The 19,317-nt window shown below is 32.1% G+C and overlaps 5 protein-coding genes across 5 annotated transcripts; all 5 read right to left on the bottom strand.

The window, feature by feature from the left end:
- Positions 1-805: 805 nt before the first annotated feature.
- On the bottom strand, positions 806-1,207 carry LOC125816493 (RING-H2 finger protein ATL20-like). Its single transcript, XM_049496106.1, has one exon. The coding sequence runs from the start codon at positions 1,205-1,207 to the stop codon at positions 806-808; it is 402 nt and encodes a 133-aa protein (XP_049352063.1).
- A 3,960-nt stretch (positions 1,208-5,167) lies between these two features.
- On the bottom strand, positions 5,168-6,963 carry LOC125815992 (putative RING-H2 finger protein ATL21A). The gene is made up of 2 exons (XM_049495572.1): positions 6,285-6,963; positions 5,168-5,643 (listed from the first exon to the last, which is right to left on the bottom strand). The coding sequence occupies exons 1-2, from the start codon at positions 6,961-6,963 to the stop codon at positions 5,204-5,206; spliced, it is 1,119 nt and encodes a 372-aa protein (XP_049351529.1). The 3' UTR covers positions 5,168-5,203.
- A 2,522-nt stretch (positions 6,964-9,485) lies between these two features.
- Positions 9,486-11,179, bottom strand: LOC125815991 (putative RING-H2 finger protein ATL21A). Its single transcript, XM_049495571.1, has 2 exons — positions 10,485-11,179; positions 9,486-9,924 (listed from the first exon to the last, which is right to left on the bottom strand). Exons 1-2 carry the CDS (start codon positions 11,177-11,179, stop codon positions 9,486-9,488), a joined length of 1,134 nt encoding a protein of 377 aa, XP_049351528.1.
- A 2,287-nt stretch (positions 11,180-13,466) lies between these two features.
- LOC125816496 (putative RING-H2 finger protein ATL21A) lies at positions 13,467-15,598 on the bottom strand. Its single transcript, XM_049496108.1, has 2 exons — positions 14,995-15,598; positions 13,467-13,870 (listed from the first exon to the last, which is right to left on the bottom strand). Exons 1-2 carry the CDS (start codon positions 15,596-15,598, stop codon positions 13,467-13,469), a joined length of 1,008 nt encoding a protein of 335 aa, XP_049352065.1.
- Positions 15,599-16,839: 1,241 nt separating this feature from the next.
- On the bottom strand, positions 16,840-19,075 carry LOC125815924 (putative RING-H2 finger protein ATL21A). The gene is made up of 2 exons (XM_049495498.1): positions 18,328-19,075; positions 16,840-17,457 (listed from the first exon to the last, which is right to left on the bottom strand). The coding sequence occupies exons 1-2, from the start codon at positions 19,019-19,021 to the stop codon at positions 17,015-17,017; spliced, it is 1,137 nt and encodes a 378-aa protein (XP_049351455.1). The 5' UTR covers positions 19,022-19,075; the 3' UTR covers positions 16,840-17,014.
- Between the last annotated feature and the right edge of the window lie 242 nt (positions 19,076-19,317).

Consider the following 19,317-nt stretch of genomic DNA (forward strand, 5'->3'; position numbering starts at 1 on the left):
TTTCGTTAATTAATTAACCATTGAGTTATATCCTATCCTTTCCCTTCCCTGCACCACAAATAGAACTGATTAAATCTAAGTCAAGACGGTTGAGAAACAACACCACTTTTCATATTGAGCAAGGCAATGGTAATTAATATATCTTGTAGACTTATTTAATTATTCCACAACACTATTGCACCTTGAAAACAAATATGAACATTTGATTAGAGTTGAAAATAAACCTAATATGAATGCTTGGAAGTCTAAAGAATCGACATCTATCAATAAGACTTGCTTTTGATAGTGTTGTTTTTATCTAAAAAAATCAAATTATTAATCATTGAACGAAACCAAGAGAAAGGAGGGGGGGGGGGGGGGGGGAGGGGTGGAGAAAGGAATAAAAAACAAAAGATACTTTATATGAATCACAACTACATTGGAGAAAAAGTCAATAACTAATTCTGGTAGCCTCTATTGTCTATGAATCAATGGTAGAATCAAGAGTGTCACTCCTCACGACTTGGTCAAAAAACTTTATATTAACATTACTCCTATGTTTAAGGCAATACTACTTGAAAATTATCATCAATTTGAGATAGTATAAACAACTTTCAAAATCTCACCGATCCAATCTAAATTTGTTTACAAGTTGAATTATGACAATATATGAACATGAGAAACCTTAACAACTCTGTTGGTCAGTTACATGAACTTTTACTTTGTTGGTGAGAGTTTGATTCTCTTACCTGTTAAGAAAAAAATAAAATAGAGAGAATAGATGGACATGATTTTGTAACAAAGGGAAATCTTTATAAACATGAAGCTACAAATTAGGCAATTTAGAGAAAAGGAGACACTTTCGACAAACAGGACAAGTAGTATTCAACTTCAACCACTTATCAACACAATCAATATGGAAGCAATGTTGACATCCCGGCATACACTTTGCTATTTCTCCGGCATTATACTCCGCCAGGCATATCGGGCAACTCGATTCGTTCTTATCAACAACAATTTTTCTGTACGATTGAATTGTAGACTCATCAAGACCAACCACACGGCTAGCGCCTGCTTCCGCGGCTGATTCACCGCCGTTGTCTGGATATTGGCGGTGAATGCCTGCGACGCGGAAGCGAAATGCTATACAGATAACTAAGAAGGTGGATGGGATAACAAAACATATGGTAACTATTAGGACGAAAATGATTAAGTGACGATTTGCCATGATTCTGGAATCTGGAATCAACTAAAACCAGGCTGCTTATATATATATATATATATATTAGATTCTAATGAATTTTGTTAATTTATTATGACATGTATTATTTTAAAGTCAACTCTGTGTACGTATGATCATGTACTAGTTGCTAATTTTTTTTGTTAATGATTTGCGACGTTATTATAATTAATATGATCCAATTGAATCTTTTTTTATTCTTGTATGATGCGTATTCTAACTTATATTGAAAAGTCGATTATATCCCTGACACATTTTTATTTAGGGTGTGTGGCATGGAATACAAATATTCTGAATTTCTTTTTTAAAGAATAGGAAAAATAAGTTTACATTTTAAGGGTTTGCTTGGATGGACTTATAAAAAGTAACTTATAAGTCAAAAGTTAAAAGTCGTAAATAAATGATACCATAATTTTGGCTTTTAACTTTTGACTTATTTTGACTTTTTTTGGCCTAAAAATTGATGCTTAAAAACACTTTATAAAGGTTTCCAGACATCTCCAAAACTAAAAAAACTATTTAAAAATCAAAAGCACCTAAAAGTAAGTTATTCCAAACGGGCAAGACTACTTATTCCGATAATATTTCCAACAATATTTTCCTAGATAAAATAAAATGTTTTGGGATTAGATTTTCTTTTGTTGAAGTACTTATGATCAAACACCCGAAAGTAAATTGGAAATGATTTTTTTCGTTTATACCAAACACACTAAGTATTTGCGGTTTGACAATTATAGAGAACTTCATCCACCTATTTCTATTTCTTTTCTTTTAATTTGATGGAACGATTTAGCTACAATTAATTAGTCTGAAGAAAAATATGTACGAGGGAATAGAATTTTCTAAAAGAACAAAGAAAATTTAACCAACACATAACATATATAATGGAAAATTAGTTTGTTCTTAGATTACAATTAACTTTAGAAAGCATATATGTTTATCTAATATCCGAAATCATAAGGATATGTCTCTCTGATATAATACAAACCAATATATAGTTTATTTTATTTAATAATCATAATTGGTATCCGTATAAATACTAATCAAAGGTACGGAAGGTTAAAATGGACAATTGGTAATTTTGACAAATAAATAAAAAAAGAATTCCAATGGACCGGTGCGCATCTCCAAAAGCTCTTCAATAAAACTCGATTGTTTAATGTAAGAACTCGGCTATTTCGATTAATGAAAAGGTTACGTTCTTAATTAGTATTTGATCATAAATTTTTGTTCAAATAAAATATAAATATCTATTTGATGATGATATTTGATCAAATTTGGAAATTTTGATACTTTTAAAATTTTCAAAAATTGGCTCAAACCAAATTTTATGTTTTTTGAGACTTTCCCATACAAAATTTTAGATTTTTTCCAAATAAATTGCATATCTAAACACCACTTTAAATTTCAAAATCACAACTTGAGGAATAAAAAACTAAATTGTACTAATATATGTCGTCGTCAGTTACACGGGCAAGAAAGTTTCATCATTTGAACTTGAGGAATAAGCTTCATCACCAAACTTTGACGTATTAAAAAAAAGAAAATTTAATCAATTAATATGTTCTAATCTTCATTTTATTTTATTTGTCTTATTTATTTTCTTTAGTCTGTTTCCTAAAGATAGCTTTTTCCTTTTTAGCAATTTTCTAATTATAATTTTTCACGTGACATATTTAAAACCACAAAATTAAAAGATAATTTGGCACATTCTATTATATTTTAATTTAAGACCACAAGATTCAAATGTTTCTTTATTTTCTTAAACACATGCATAAGTTATTTCAGAATTTATCTATTCTCTTTGTATTCAATCTTTGTGTTCTAGCTATTTACTATTTGGAGAATTAAAATATAGTATTATTTTTACCATGATTTTTTAAAATACTTTTGTGACGTATAAGACTATTTGTGAATTTATAAATATGTAAATTTTATTTCAAAATAGTTAAAAGTTCTAATCCAATTTTACAAACAAAAAAAAGTTAATTAAACTCTTGTAATTCAAATCAGATAACATAAATTGAAATGGATAGTATTTTTTTTTTTAAAATGCCAAATAGAATATAGAATAAGAATATAAATTTAACCAAAAAAAGGAATATAATTACTAAAATTGCAAACTTCAATGTCAGAATGTCAACCAAAGAACTAGGAGTTACTATTTAAGGGTTGACGATAGTGTTTACTGTTTCATATAACAAATTCATCCATTCTTTCCGGCGATTTATTATTCTCTCCGTCTCAATTTATATGATATCTTTTGAATTTCGGGATTCAAGTCTTTTTTTTTTTTTTTTATTTCTATTATATATTTTTATATCTTAAATTTAATTGTTCTAACCTATAATACTTTTTACATATAGTTTTCAAATATGTTAGTTTTATTTAAAAAACCTTCAAGATTTCTTACTGAATTCACGATCAAAATTAAATTGTTTGACTCTTAAATCTAAGGTTACCTCATAAATTGAAACAAAAGGAGTACATATACATTGATTTCTGTTTTTTTTTTGTCTTTATATTTTCTTGTCTAGGCAAATTGGGAACTGTTGGGCTGTCTTCATGATGCCTAGGTATCGTTTCTTTTTTAAGTCAATAAAGGGCACTGATACCCAATTTCGATTTTAAAAAAAAAGTATACAAAAAAGTTAAAAAGAAAAAAACATGTGAGTTTATATTGAGAGAGAAAGAGGAAAATAGAATATAAAAAATATGTAAGAGTAGTTGTTATTAGCGAGATCAAACCCTTGATTTCTCTTAAAAGACAACCCTCAAACTTGCTATAGAAGGTACCAAAGCATCCATTAGAAGATTTGTTCGTGCTGAGCGTTTAATATAGTCAATTTTTGAAGAAATTATCTATATATATAAATAATTTTATATAGAAATTAATAGGTACTCGAGCAGTTGAAAGGGTGTGTGTCGGTCTGCCCCTGCATTTAAGGCGCGTAAATGGTAAAAACACTATACTAAAGTTGTTTTACTAACATTCTTTATAGTAGTATTTCCTTTCCCTTTGGGGATAAATTGAAATTTAGAAATCATTCGAGAGAGATCAAATATAACCATGACGGATTCAACAAAGTATATTTTATTATCTACTGGTTCAAACAAAACTTTTCTTTCTCCTGACTCAGTTATTTGATACGAGATATAAGGTATAATAATTTCAAGATTAATGTAGAATTATTTTATCCCATATTTGATTGGAGCCTGGAGGTATATGATAGTCCTTGGATTATTTGGGCACCGATTATTTGTACCACCATTTTTGCCTTAGGTGTCAATTTGAATTAACTTATTTTTAGGTGCCTTTGACGTTTAAGTAGTTTTTCTGTTTTGGAGGTGTTTGGAAAGGTTATTAAGTGCTTTCAAGCACCCATTTTAGGCCAAAAAAGTTTTAAAATAAGTTTAAAGTAAGATACCATCTACTTATGATTTTTAACTTTAGACTTATAAATTACTTTTTATAAGTTATCCCATATATATATATATATGATGGAATAACTTATTTGATGATAACTTATTTCACAATTAATTACCCCACGAGAACTTGTTCTCTATTTATGGAAGTGTCTTTATGTATAAATCCAATAGTTTTTTCTCTTCCCTCTCATGTGAGATAACATCTCTTCAATTCCGGACCCAACATATTTGTCTAACAAATTAAATGTTACGTGTTAGATAAAGAAATAGGTAAAACTAGGGTATAATTCCATAATATTTGAACTTTCAAGAAGTTAATAAAACACTTGCATAAAAATTCTTGAGATACTTCAATTTTAAACCATAAGTACGTACTACGCTAGGGAAACATCCGAGCAAGGAGAAGTAGCTAAACTTTTTCACACGCGAATAAATAAGCCTATGATGTTAACAAACATTATGTACAAGTTTGAATTGAGAGGTACATGCAATATTAGTTTCAATACATATCATATACAGACAAAACTCTTATCACATATGGGGAAAAAAAATGTGTTATGAAAAATTAACATGAACAGGAGAAGGATTATTTCTACAAACAGGACAAGTACCATTAATCTTTAACCATTCATCAATGCATTCAGCATGAAAACAATGTTCACATTCAGGTATGCATCTCACCGTCTCTTTTGGATGATACTCTGCCAAACATATTGGACAAATTCCATGATTTGGCCCTGGAATTCTCCGACTTTCTCCTACGACAACTTTTGTGTACGATTCGATCGTCAAATCGTCCAGGCCAATAGACGTTTCTGGTTGTGGTACTACGGCTGCTCCGCCTGCAGTAGTGTTCTGGAGAGCAGCCGCGGAGCGGCGGCTGTCTCGGATTTGCTCATAACAGATGTAACATGTCACACCCAATGAACATGTGATGGCTGGTATCACTAAGGCTAGTGCGACAATTCGGAAAATTTGTAAACCTTTTGTATTGCCTGTAAGTAAAAATTAATTATGGTTATGTTAAGGCAAAATAATGTTAATTCTGAATTTATTAATTTCATTAAGGTGATAGAATAGCATACGCCATCTTCTACACGATCTAAGCCTATTTTAAAGTTGGTGCATTTAAATATAAATGTCCTAATTATTCCTTCACATTGGATTACTATATAAGAAGGACCGGACAACTTGACATTTCAAAATGAACTTACCCCAAAACCTCAAAGTCTCTACCTCAGCTATCTTTTTCCTTTTGCTTAGAATATCTTACCCAATAAAAGTCAAATTGTCCTTAGCCACATAAATAGCTTTAATACTCTCAGCTAAACTAATTACTTCTCAATGTATTAATTAATCAATTCAAAGTTTGAATGTAGAAACAGTACTGTTATATCAGATTGAGAATAAATTTTAACTTTAATGAATCCTCTGAATACTGCCAAAACATAAAGGTAAAATCTTGCGGACTTGATTTAAAGCAAACAGTATCATATTGTGTTATGTGAAGAACAACAAACTTAATGTTATTTACTGCCTGATTCAACTAATTGAGATTCGAGCTAAGTTGATTCATGATTGACACTCTTAGTAAATGGGAAAAATATACTATTGTATAAATGAAAAGGATATTTACCTGTTCCAGGAACATCAAAGCATTGAATTTCTCCAGTAGTTACATTCTTGAACCCACAAAGTTCTCCTTCTACTTCACATTCTTGGCAATTCGGTTCATCCCATGTTAAAACAAGATCATTATTAAGGTCACTTGAAAAAACGGCCTCATATAAAGGAGTCCACGAGACAGGAATAGACATAGTGTTATCTACAATACAATTATACAAAGTTTTCATTTGGTTAGCAAGGTTAGTTGAAGAAGTAGCCAAAGTGGAGATAGTAGAATTACTCATACAATCAATAACACTGAAACGAGACATGACCAAATCTGTCGAACAAGTCAAGAAAGTATAGTTTCGATAGTAAACTGGCTTTAAGACAGAAGAAGAAGGAAGTTGAAAATTAGTAAGCCGTTTAGGAAGACAATCAAATTGATCGTAAAGTTGAAGTTCTTGCGTGAGGTAGTTGATATCACGTACATAGAAATCCCCTGCACCTGGAAGACTTAAAATTGCTCTGCCTTGATTATTGCATTTAACATTGAAACCAGGATTATATGTACAAGGCTCTTCTAATCCAAAAGGAAATCGTATGTCAAAACGATTATTTCCACAAATGGAATCCAGGGGGCAATCATGGTTTCCATATACAGATGAAAAGAGCAGAAAAGAGACAAAGAAAACTAGTAAATTGTCCATATGTTTCAAGAATGAATCTCGATATAGGTAGACCGTTTATATTAGATTAGAATTTAGAATAGCAAAGGGGCATAGTAAATTCCATTTATTTATTAATTGTTTCAAAAGTCAAAAGTTCGAGTTGGTGATCATGCCAGAGAATTGTTCAATCAACAAATATAAAATCCAACTTATATATTATAGAGTTGAATAGAGTGAAAGAGGACGTGTTGCCGCAGGTCAGCGCTAGAGTTAAAAAAAAAAATGAATACAAATTCATAAGTATAGCGACGGAGCCAAAAATTTTATCAAGTGGATTCAAAATATAAAGAGGTAAACACACAAAGAACCCAAAGAGATTAATATCTGTTATGGCCATATTGAAGAATTCAGGATCGAAGAAGTAGAAGAACTAAAATAAATTGTACTACTCTGATACCATAAAGAAAAATAAACAATATAATATTGAGGAATTTTCTGACTAATTTTTACGATACACAATAAGTATTTCTGCAGAAATAAAAATAGAAAAAGAAAATAGAATATACACTTGTCTAAATTCTATTGTGCTAAGAATAACAAATTTAGACTCTATCTTTCTACCTCACCTAATTTATACAAAGATTTATAGTATTTCTGTAGTTGTCTACAATGCCATTTGAACGCATGAGATCCAATCCATCAGCTTTCTTTTGTGCTGTGATCAGGGCGGATTGAAAGTATTTGATGGGGGTTTTCGGGACCAGTAACTTTTATCCGAACTCTATATTTATATTGAAAATCGACTAATTATATAAGAAATTGATAGTTGGAAACTCATAACTGAAAGGAGTCGTTGGATAACAAAGAAGGAACCCCAAGCTTAATATCCTGGATCCGCCTCTGTCTGTGATCATTCCATGTGGTTTAACTTTCCCTTTTATTTCATAAAACCCTTTCTTCTTCTCATCTTCTTCATTTTCATTTCTCCTATCTTCAAATCATCACACAATGAGGAATTTCGGTGAGGACTCTCATCAACTAGCTATACCTCTTCACGTACACACGAATAATAATAAGTATCTTACAAGAATAATCTTAAAAAACGTTCAATGGACAAATATATGCACAGGTTTGAATTGAGTTAGACAATATTTATTTCAAAAAATGGAATGTAAAAGACAATCTAAGTAACTGATAGATTGTTTGTAATATAGTAGTCTTAAATTAAACAGATACATTTGTTCATGAAAGAATATGACTATTCTGAAAAACTATTGGCCATTGTTTATATTACTTTTAACAGTGTCCCTATATTGAAGTCCTCTTGAAGAAATGTTGTTTCTCAGATAGTGTCAAACGTGCTTAGAATTGCCCGTTGAAGATCACAAACAGACAAGAAGACCACTAGTTGAATTATTAAACTATTAAGACTAAGTGAAAAACGGGTATTACTCTTCTTCCTCTACTACTGATGATATTGACTGAATTCGTAACCCGTGATCTTTGGACAGGAGTTGTCAAAGTGAGTTATTATTCTTTTGGTCCGGCATACTGGCATCAATTAAAAATTATTGAGCACATCAAAGTAATGCATCATCACGAAGAAAGTTACAACAAAATCGGATATATATATATATATATATGAATTACTTTATTTAGTAAGAATAATATATATACTTGAGATCATGATAAAAATATTATTTTATCATTTTAATGTCCTCAGATAAAGAGATGATATATTGATGTTATTTTTAGTTTCCATCCGGTGTCCAGCAGGGCGATTCAAATTCGAGACATCTGATTCGGTGTCCGGTAGGCGATTCAAATTCGAGACATCTGATTTGGTGTCCGGTAGGCGATTCAAATTCGAGACATCTGATTCGATGTCCGGTAGGCGATTCAAATTCGAGACATCTGATTAAGAATGAAGTAGTACTTACCACTTCACCACAATTCTTGTTGGTTATTTATGTTTTAATTGTGCACTATGCCTAACAATAATAAGATTTTGAGTAAATAGTAGTACTATTTATTTACTATTATTTGAAAAGGATACTTGAAATATTTAATGTGCGGAGGTGTTTGGTTTAGTGGTTGAAAGTCGATGTTAAATTGTAATGTTTTGTATAATTTTGAAGAACTTGAGATGTAAATTTACTTCAAGTGTATAATTCTTCAATTCCCCATATAATGTACTATATTATGAAAAACATTATAAATTAGTGAAGGACTACTAGATCGTTTTTAATATATAGAGTAACACATCTATTTGCGAAAGAATATGACGGTTATGGAAAGTCATCTCTTTAAGTTTTATAAATATAAAGACTCTTTTGAAGTAGCATAAGAAAATTTTGTTGTAACCTGAAAAGAATTGCTTATATTTTTCTCAACATGTATACGGACTATGTCTCTCGAAGAAAAGCCGATTTTTTCATGCTTCAAAGTCGGTTCTTCTTCGATTGTAATTTCCTATTTTTCTAGCAGTAACAAAATAAAATGTATAATTTGAAAGATAAGTGCATGTACAGACAAGAATAGAGATGTGGGGAAATAATGTGCTATACAAAATTAACATGTACAGGAGAAGGATTATTTCTACAAACAGGACAAGTCCCATTAATCTTTAACCATTCATCAATGCATTCAGCATGAAAGCAATGCTCACATTCAGGTATGCATCTCACTGTCTCTTTTGGATGGTAATCTGCTAGACATATTGAGCAAGTCAAATGATTTTTCCCTGGAACTCTCCGACTTTCTCCTAGGACAACTTTTGTGTACGATTCTATAGTCGAATCATCGAGGCCTGTAGTGGTTTCCGCTTCATGTGGTGCAATCGCTGCTCCACCAGCATTAGTGGTCGGGAGATCAAACAACGATTGCCGGATCTCTCGCCTTTGGTCATAACAGATGTAAAATGCCACACACATTGAACATAAAATGGCTGGTATCACTAAGGCTAGTGCAATAATTCGGAATATTTTTATACGGTCTGCAAGTAAAAATTCATAGTAACGTTAAGACAAATGAATGTTTTCTATATATCATGTTGCTTTTACTTTTATTATAGTCCAAATCATTCATTAAATCTAAATACATTAAGTTGTTAAATAAAATAACAAACTTTTTAGGTGATAAAGTTGTCTTATGCACGACCTCAACCGATTTTAAAGTTAGTGGAATAATACATAATATAAATGTCTGAATTAGTCCTTCATAAAGTTTGAATTGGATTACTATATATAAGAAGGGCAAACTTGACATTACTTATTAGTAGGTTGAGGATCAAGCAAAGTATAATGAATCCTTTGAACATAAGGTGTATGGATGTTTTTATTAGTGTAGGATCAATTTTAAGCGAAAACTGTGCAGACTTGACTCAAAATAGACAGTAACACAATAGGTTAATAGTATCTTCAAGCTGGTTTAGCCCAAGACACACCGAGCTATTGAAGAATAACAGACTTAATGTTTACTGCAAACTTGAACATGGTTGATCGATAACATTGGAAAAATATTGAAGGACAAATGCGAAGAGACTATAAATGGAGAAATATTTACCTGATCCATAAGCATCAAAGCATTGGATTTCTCCAGTAGTTGCATTCTTAAATCCACAAAAATTTCGTTTCGATTCACATTCCTTGCAATTTGGTTCATCCCATGTTAACACAAGATCATTATTAAGGTCAGTTGAAAAAACTGCATCATTTTCAGGTGTCCACGAAACAGGAATAGACACGGTTCTTTCAACACTGCAATTATACAACAATTTCATTTGGTTTGCAAGGCTTATTGAAGAAGTAGCCAAAGTGGAGATAGTAGAATTACTCATACAATCAATAACACTGAACCGAGACTTGACTAAATCTGTCGAACAAGTCAAGAAAGTATAGTTCCGATAGGAAACAGACTTGAAGACAGAAAGAGAAGGCATTTGAAAATCAATAAGCCTTTTCGGAAGGCAATTAGATGGATCATAGAGTTGAATTTCTTGTGTGAGGTAGTTGATATCGCGCACATAGAAATCCCCTGCACCTGGAAGATTTAGAATTCCTCTGCCTTGATGGTTGCATTTGAGATTGAAACCAGGATATGTACAATGTTGAAGATTTTGTGGCCCTTGTAATCCGAAAGGAAATCGTATATCGAAACGATTATTTCCACAAATGGAATCCAGGGGGCAATCATAGTTTGCATAGACAGATGAAAAGAAAAGAAAAGAGACAAAGAAGACTAGCATATTGTCCATATTTTTCAATTGAATGAATATCAATACGGACAGGCTGATTATATTAGACTAGAACTAGAATTTATAAATAGCAAAGACATAGCGAGTTCCATTTATTTATTAGTTGTTTCAGAAGTCAAAAGCTTGAGTGGTGATCATGCCAAAGATGTTATAGTGAGCCTGTTCAAACAACAAATATAAAATCTATTTTATATTATAGAGTTGAATAGACTGAAAGAGGATAACATTTTGCCGCAGGTAAACGCTAGAGTCAAAAGAAAAAAATGAATAGGATAACATTATGTCTACCAAAGCTGCTCAGGTAAGGGGTTATCATAATTCATAGCTTTTGGTTGTCACTCATAGAAGTCTTGTTGATGAGGAGAAATATAATCAAATATTTGTTTAGTATTAAAACTGTATTCGTTGGGCTTAACAGTTTTTTTTTTTTTTGGTTAGAGTGGTAAAAGTCCTATATTGGTTGGAGAATGAACGGGTGATTTCCTTATATGGATTTGGGCAACTATACCCTCATGAGCTAGCTTTTGGGGTTGAGTTAGGCTAATGTGTCATATCTTTACATAGTATCTGAGTCAGTTCATCCCCGTTTGGACTCCTGGTCACGCTCCAATTGGGCCTGGACGTGAAGGGGGTGTTAGAGTGGTTTTTCAACATGCAACTATGAATGACCCATAAGTTTATATATTGTTGATTCAGAAAAGGGTTATTACTATTGTTGATTCAGGACCAAAAATACCATTGAACTATAAGTTGGCTCACTCATACCCTTGAAACTAATAACCCTCTCTTTATTTATTAATTTTTTTTAAAAAAATATTTATTATGTGTCAAATCTCTTATCGAATGAAATAAATAAACTCATCTCAACTAAATTTTTACCCATAATTTATCCAAGTCAAAAAAAATATACCTCTTCAAGACCTCAATTTATTTTTATTTTTTTAAGAAATGTAGTAGTTTTCAGTATTTATTGTAGCTGTTTATTATTATTATTATTATTATTTTATTTTTGGATTTGATTTTTCTCTATTTTCCCCAAATTCTTATTTGGATTGAAAGACATATGGCATAAAGAAAAAAAAATGGCTAAGATTTAATTAATTAAATCAAGACTCTAAACATAATATAAATACTTAATATTACATAAACAAATTAATAATGTCATAATCATAATAATATTATTTTGTCTATAATACATTATGAAATTTTCTCTCTTTTTCTGCTTTTCTTATCCCTACGGGCTACGAGTATCTTTCTTTTTTTAAAAAAAAATTGAGTTAATCTTTAATTACAATTTCTTATGGAACTCTCTTTGAAATTAGTTATCACAAAGATTATTAGTAAAAAATTTAACTTATCATTTATTTTTTATTTTAAAAAAAAAGGGAAGATAGACACTGCATATGATTTATAAATAATATAATATGTTTCTATAATTGGGGCATTACTTGTATTTTTTTATAATATATTAATTATCTAAAACAAATTTTAATACAAAACCAAAGTAAATACAACAATTATTAGATTTTCTTTAAATTATTTTTTGGGGTCTTGAAGAGGTATTGAATAAATTATACAAAAATTTAGTAAAGGTGGTTTTTATTTCATCCAATAAGAAAATGACACATAATAAATATTAAAAAAAACATAATAAAGAGATGTTTGTTAGTTTCAAGGGTATAAATGAGCCAAAAAAGTGAATGAAAGGTATATTTGGACTAAAAAATGAGTAGAAGGGTATTTTTAACCAAAAGATAGATGGAGGGTATTTTTATACCTTCGCCTAAAGTTCAGGGATAATTTTGACCCTTTTCCGTTATTGATTTATTGAACCGTTGAATCTTTGTAAAATTAAGCCTATTTAAAAGTTTGTGATAACACATAATCGCAAATATTTACTACTACCATATTTCAATTTGTTTGTCTTAATTTCATTTTTAGTTTGTTTGGAAACTTTTTTTTCCAACTTTTCACATGGTATGTCCACAAGATTAAAGGCCTTTGGATTTTTGATACATGTCTTCAGTTTAAGATCACAATAATCAAATTATTTACTTTCTTAAACTACATATAGAGTCAGACAAACAAATTGAAACAGAGGAAATACTTATACAAAGAACATAGATTTATTAATTTAACGCCTTAGAATATTTTGATATCTTATTACAACTTGAAAAAATCTACCTGATTTGAAATCATGTCCAAACAGGCTAATGTAGCAAAAAAAAAGTATGATTTGAAATTTTATTAAATATACAGACAAGACTTGAGATGTGGGGGAAATGTGTTATGAAAAATTAAGATGAACAGGGGAAGGATTACTTCTACAAACAGGACAAGTACCCTTGATCTTTAACCATTCATCAATGCATTCAGCATGAAAACAATGTTCACATTCAGGTATGCATCTCACTGTCTCTTTTGGATGGTACTCTGCCAAACATATTGAACAAATTCCATGATTTGGCCCTGGAATTCTCCGACTTTCTCCTACGACAACTTTTGTGTACGATTCGATCGTCAAATCGTCTAGACCGATAATCATTTCCGGTCGTCGCACTATGGCTGTCGGAGCCGCCTCTTGGCTTTTCTTATAGCATATGTAACATGTCAAAACCAATGAACACATGAGAGCGGGTATCACTAAGGATAGTGCAACAATTCGGAAAATTTGTATAGCTTTTGTACTATCTGCAACAAAAAATAAATCATAGTAAGTTAAGGCAAAAGAATGTTACTAAACTTGATATTGTTAAATTAATACGCCATGCTTAGGCTTAAAAAAAAAAATTTAAGCCATTTCCACAAACAACTGACGTGTTCAGTCAATGATATAACCTTACCCTTTTAGCTTAAAATTAATTTTAATCAGATTCTCAATGTTCCAAATCTTTCGTTAATTCTGAATTAATTAATTTCATTAAGGTAATAGAATGATATACATCATCTTCTGCACGATCAATACATAAACACTTAAATATAAATGTCTGAAATATTCTCCCATAAAGTTTGACAATATTGGATTAATATATAAGAAGAGCTAACTTGACATTTCAAAATGAACTTTTTAATAAGTTTGGTCAATGGTTATTCACAGTTGATTCTACCAATATAACAATTAGTACAAGATTATTTGTGCATTATCCATAAGCTGTCCTTTTTCCTTTCCTAAGAATATCTTGACCCAATAAAAGTCAAGTTTTTAGCCACATAAATAGCTTTTCGTTGAATACTCTTATCTAATAGCCCTGGTAATTCTAACTAATTACTTCTAATTGTATAATCAATTACTCCCTCCGTTTCTATTTATATGTCGTCCTTACTAAAAATAGATGTTTCTTAATACTTGTCATTTCACAAAATCAATGACATTATTCTTCTTACTTTACTTATTTGTCTTGAAAGTATTCATTGCCTTTAGAGGCGGACCCACGTTGAATGGTGGGACTGCACCTACACTCGTTAACTTTGGGAAAATATGTGTATATACCCTAAGAAACTATTAGTATATATTTAATCATACATTTTGCACAACCTTAATCACTAAGTTATACCACTCACTCAAATTGTTTCAATTATGTATTATATTTAGAGCAGAAACCATATTTGACATATATACTTGTGTTTTTGTCACTGCTCAGGCTATCAAGTGACCAGTTCGACATGGTATTATCCCTTAATCGTCATTGAAAATTTTGTTGGCTTCATATCCTGAGTCTACCTCTGATTGCCAACTTAAGCTAATCAAGATTCGAGCAGAGTTGATTGACACTCTTAGCCAACGTATACTTGTGTATGAATAAAAAGATATTTACCTGTTTCAGGCCATGTTAACACGAGATCATTATTAAGCTTACTTGTGAAAACTTCGTCTTCACTATAAGTCCACGAGACAGGAAGAGACACAGTGCTTGTTACACTGCAGCCAAAGAAACTCATTTCTCCTAATGAAACAATACCGATGTAAGAAGTAGCCAAAGTTGAGATAGTAGAATTACTCATACAACCAATAACACTGTAATAAGGGTTGACTCTATCTGTCGAACAAGTAAAGAAAGTATAGTCTCGATAGTAAACTGGCTTGAAGACAGAAGAAGAAGGAAGTTGAAACTTAGTAAGCCGTTTTGGAAGGCAATCATATGGATCGTAGAGTTGAATTTGTCGTGTGAGGTAGTTGATATCGCGTACATAGAAATCCCCTGCACCTGGAAGATTTATAATTGCTTTGCCTTGATTGTTGCATTTTAAATTGAAACCAGGCTTATATGTACAGTGCTGATTTTGTGGACTTTCTAATCCAAAAGGAAATCGTATTTTAAAACTATTATCTCCACAAATGGAAACCCCGGGGCAATCATTTTTTGCATAGACAGATGAAAAGAGAAGAAAAGAGACAAAGAGGACTAGCAAATTGTCCATATGTGTCAAGAATTAATTTCGATATGGACAGGGTGATTATATTAGAAATAGCGAAGGGGCATAGAGAGTTCCATTTATTTATAACTGCAGTTGTTTCAAAAGTCAAAAGTTTGAGTTGGTGTTCATGCCAAAGATGTTATAATGAGTCAGTTCAAACAACATATACATAAAATCCAACTTGAATTATAGAGTTGAATGGAGTGTATAAGAGGACATGTTGGCGCAGGTAAACGCTACAGTTAAAAAAAAAAAGTGAATACAAAAACATAAGGACATGTATGAGCCTGAATAAAGCTGAAAGGATATAGATTACTCATAACAAGTAGTAGTAAATTCTTAAATAGTTGTGTTAGTTTATCTCTAAGTCGCTTCTGTTAAAAAATAACAAAAGTTTCACATTGGTGGTTAATGAGATGGGTGGACTCCTTATAAGCCTTGAGCAATCCTCCTCCCTTTGAGCTAGTTTTTGGGGTGTGAGTTAAGCCTAAGACCTAATTTAACATGATATTAGAGCAACGGCCCGTCTCACCTAATGTTAAAGAACAACAAAAGTCCCACATTGGTGGACTCTTTATAAGGCTTGAACAATCCTCCTACTTTTGAGCTAGCTTTTGGGGTGTGAGTTAGGCCTAAGACCTAATTTAACATTTTCCATGGGAGATTGGGAGTACAAGAAAGCACAAACCATAATTAAGGGACTTAAGCTACAGAATATGAATTTTTCCTGTGATTATGTGAATGGGATTAGTATTGTATACAAAACAAGAATGGCTTGGCAACAATATTGCATTTATTTGAATTTGTTACGTATAACTTGGTGGAGTAGCCAATTTGCAACTTGTCGTAAGTGGAGCAATTGTGTCATTTATAGAGTTATATATGGTATTTACTGATTTATTTTTTTCTAATGGTGGTCCGCAAGTTCATTTGGGGCACTTCCATCAGGTACTTGCATTCTCGCAGCAGTACAGATATCCGATAACTTTCTGCCTACCAAATTGCTCAGATGTTCTGATGGTAACAGTTTCGCCATTCTTTCCTGACTTCATTTGTTGCAAATTTATTGACTGCTACTGCATAAGGGGTTATCATAGGTTTTCGTAGCCAATCATAGAAGTCTTGTTGATGAGACAAAATATAACCGAGGTATATCTTTTTTATAACGATCATCACAAAATTAAAGAAAGGTCGTAGTAGACACTATCAAATTCCCATGAAAGAGAAGCAAATGAAATTTTTTCACAAAATTTATCTGAAAACTTCAATCTTTGGACATGGCATGTGAACAAAGTATTTGAATGAGGAGAACCAGCTAAGCTTCTTCTAAAGCACAAGGATGTTAATTTACGCCCAATAAGCATATGTACAACTTCACATTTGGATTTACAAATTTCAAAATGCAATATGTAAAACAAACTACGCGCTAAGAAGAAGCCAAGTTACTTGAGCAGGAGAAGGATTGTTTCTGCAAACAGGACAAGAACCATTAATCTTTAACCATTCATCAATGCATTCAGCATGAAAGCAATGCTCACATTCAGGTATGCACTTCACTATCTCTTTTGGATGGTACTCTGCAAGGCATATTGGACAACTCCCATGATTGGGACCTGGAACTCTCCCACTCTCTCCTAGGACTACTTTTGTGTAGGACTCGATTGTCGAGTCATCGAGGCCAGTAGCCGGTTGTGGTGCTACTGTTGTTCTGGTGGTGATGCTTTGGATTGAAGCGGAGGCACGGCTGGATCGGCTATACTCCAAACAGAAGTAACATGATACACCAATTAAACATGTGATGCCTGGAATAAGCAAGGTTATCGCAATAAATTTGAGAACTTGTTGAACCGGCCTTTTGTTACCTGCAAGTGAAAATTATGGTAATTTTGAGGCAAAAACGTAGTCATATTTTATCTTATAGATTTATTATTGTTAATATAACTTAAATTGCAAATATACCAGGCTCAGTCGTTTAACCGTGTTGAGTGATATATGAAGTTATTGGACTATATCACTAATTCATTAACTATCAGTTTATTCAATTGTTACAATCTATACGGAAGTGATACAATGACATATTTCATTTGCACGATCTCAATCAATCAGCTAGTTGCTGAATAATACAATACTACTTGAATAGAAGTCAGCTTTTTCATAAGGATTGACATTTGATTACTGTATTAAAATAAGGGGCAGCTTGGCCTTTCAAATTTGCCAAATGCACTTACCAATATTTCTGATGAATACAAAAATGTTTATTCCCAGTGGGATAAGTAATACTAGATTCATATAACATCAGAATAAGTACTATAGTTATTTCCGCATTATCCATTAAAAACCAGCTTTACTCCAAAAGCTTCCTACTAATCAAAGTCAACGAGTCCTTAACCATATTAATTGACAAGAGAGTGTTGCCGTTGCTCCGATTGTAAGCACCCCTCAATTCCAACCCGAAGGTTGTGAGTTCAAGTCACAAGGGAGAAAAAAGGTGGGAGCTCCTAGGGAGGGGTAAAAAAAACATTAATTTACATTATTTTTGAGTACTCTCACCTACCCTTGAAATCCGCCTATGTGATTGCCCAAGTATAGTTTGTCCTAAGGGTGAGTTACTAGGAGGCAGATTGTCAACCCATCCATTAAGGCATAATTGCTTGACTGATTCTACTCTTAGCTACTCAAATGGAATAACAGAAGAATAAACGAAAGGAGACTCTAATTGAAAAAATATTTACCTGTTCCAGGACTATCAAAGCATTGAATCTCTCTGATAATGGCATTCTTGAACCCACAAACACCTTGGTTTACTTCACACTCTTCGCAGTTTGGTTCATCCCATGTTAACACAAGATCGGTAATAAGGTCCGTTAAAAAATCTGATTGGTATTGGAATGCCCATGAAGCAGGAACGGATGAATTGTTGATTATGCTACAGCTATACAAACTTATCATTTGGCTCGCAACACTTGGAGAAGTAGTAGCTAAAGTTGAAGTAGTGGAATTGCTTAGACAACTGATGACATTTAACCGAGACAAAACCAAATTGGTTGAACAAGTCAAGAAAGTATAGTTCCGATAGGCAACAGCTTTGAAAGGTGAAGAAGAAGAAAAAGAAGTGCTGAAATTCATCAGACGTTTTGGGAGGCAATCAGATGGATCGTAGAGTTGTATTTCTTGGGTTCGGTAATCTATATCACGTACATAGTAATCTCCTGCACCTGGAAGACTTAGAATTGATCTACCTTGATTGCTGCATATAAGACTGAAACCAGGATAGCTACAGTTCTGAAGGTTCTGGCGCCCTTCCATTCCAAAAGGAAATCGTATGTCAAAGTGGTTATTCCCACAAATGGAATCTGGGCAATCGTATCCTGCATAAACAGTTAAGCAGAGCAGAAAAGAGAAAGAGATGAACTTCAGAATGTCCATGTATTTCAGAAAGTCAATTTGGATATGGACAAACCCCCCATCAGAAATAGTGGTTTGCCAAGGCAAAGATTCAAATCATACAGAATACTCATTAACTTATTAGCTGTTTCAAAAGTCATAACTTTGACCCGACAAAGATGTTATAAAGGCCAAGTTATACAATGTACTTATAAAGAGGATGTTAACAGCTCAACTTCCTTTAAATGCTGCTATTGGAAACTCATAGCAAGTGGATACTTAAAAAATCAATTGATTTATTATTAAGTAGTTTCTATTAGAGGACAAGAAAGCATAAG

This window comes from Solanum verrucosum, unplaced genomic scaffold, assembly GCF_900185275.1.
Source record: "Solanum verrucosum unplaced genomic scaffold, falcon-dt-bn FXZP01000261.1, whole genome shotgun sequence".
Classification (NCBI taxonomy): Eukaryota; Viridiplantae; Streptophyta; class Magnoliopsida; order Solanales; family Solanaceae; genus Solanum; species Solanum verrucosum.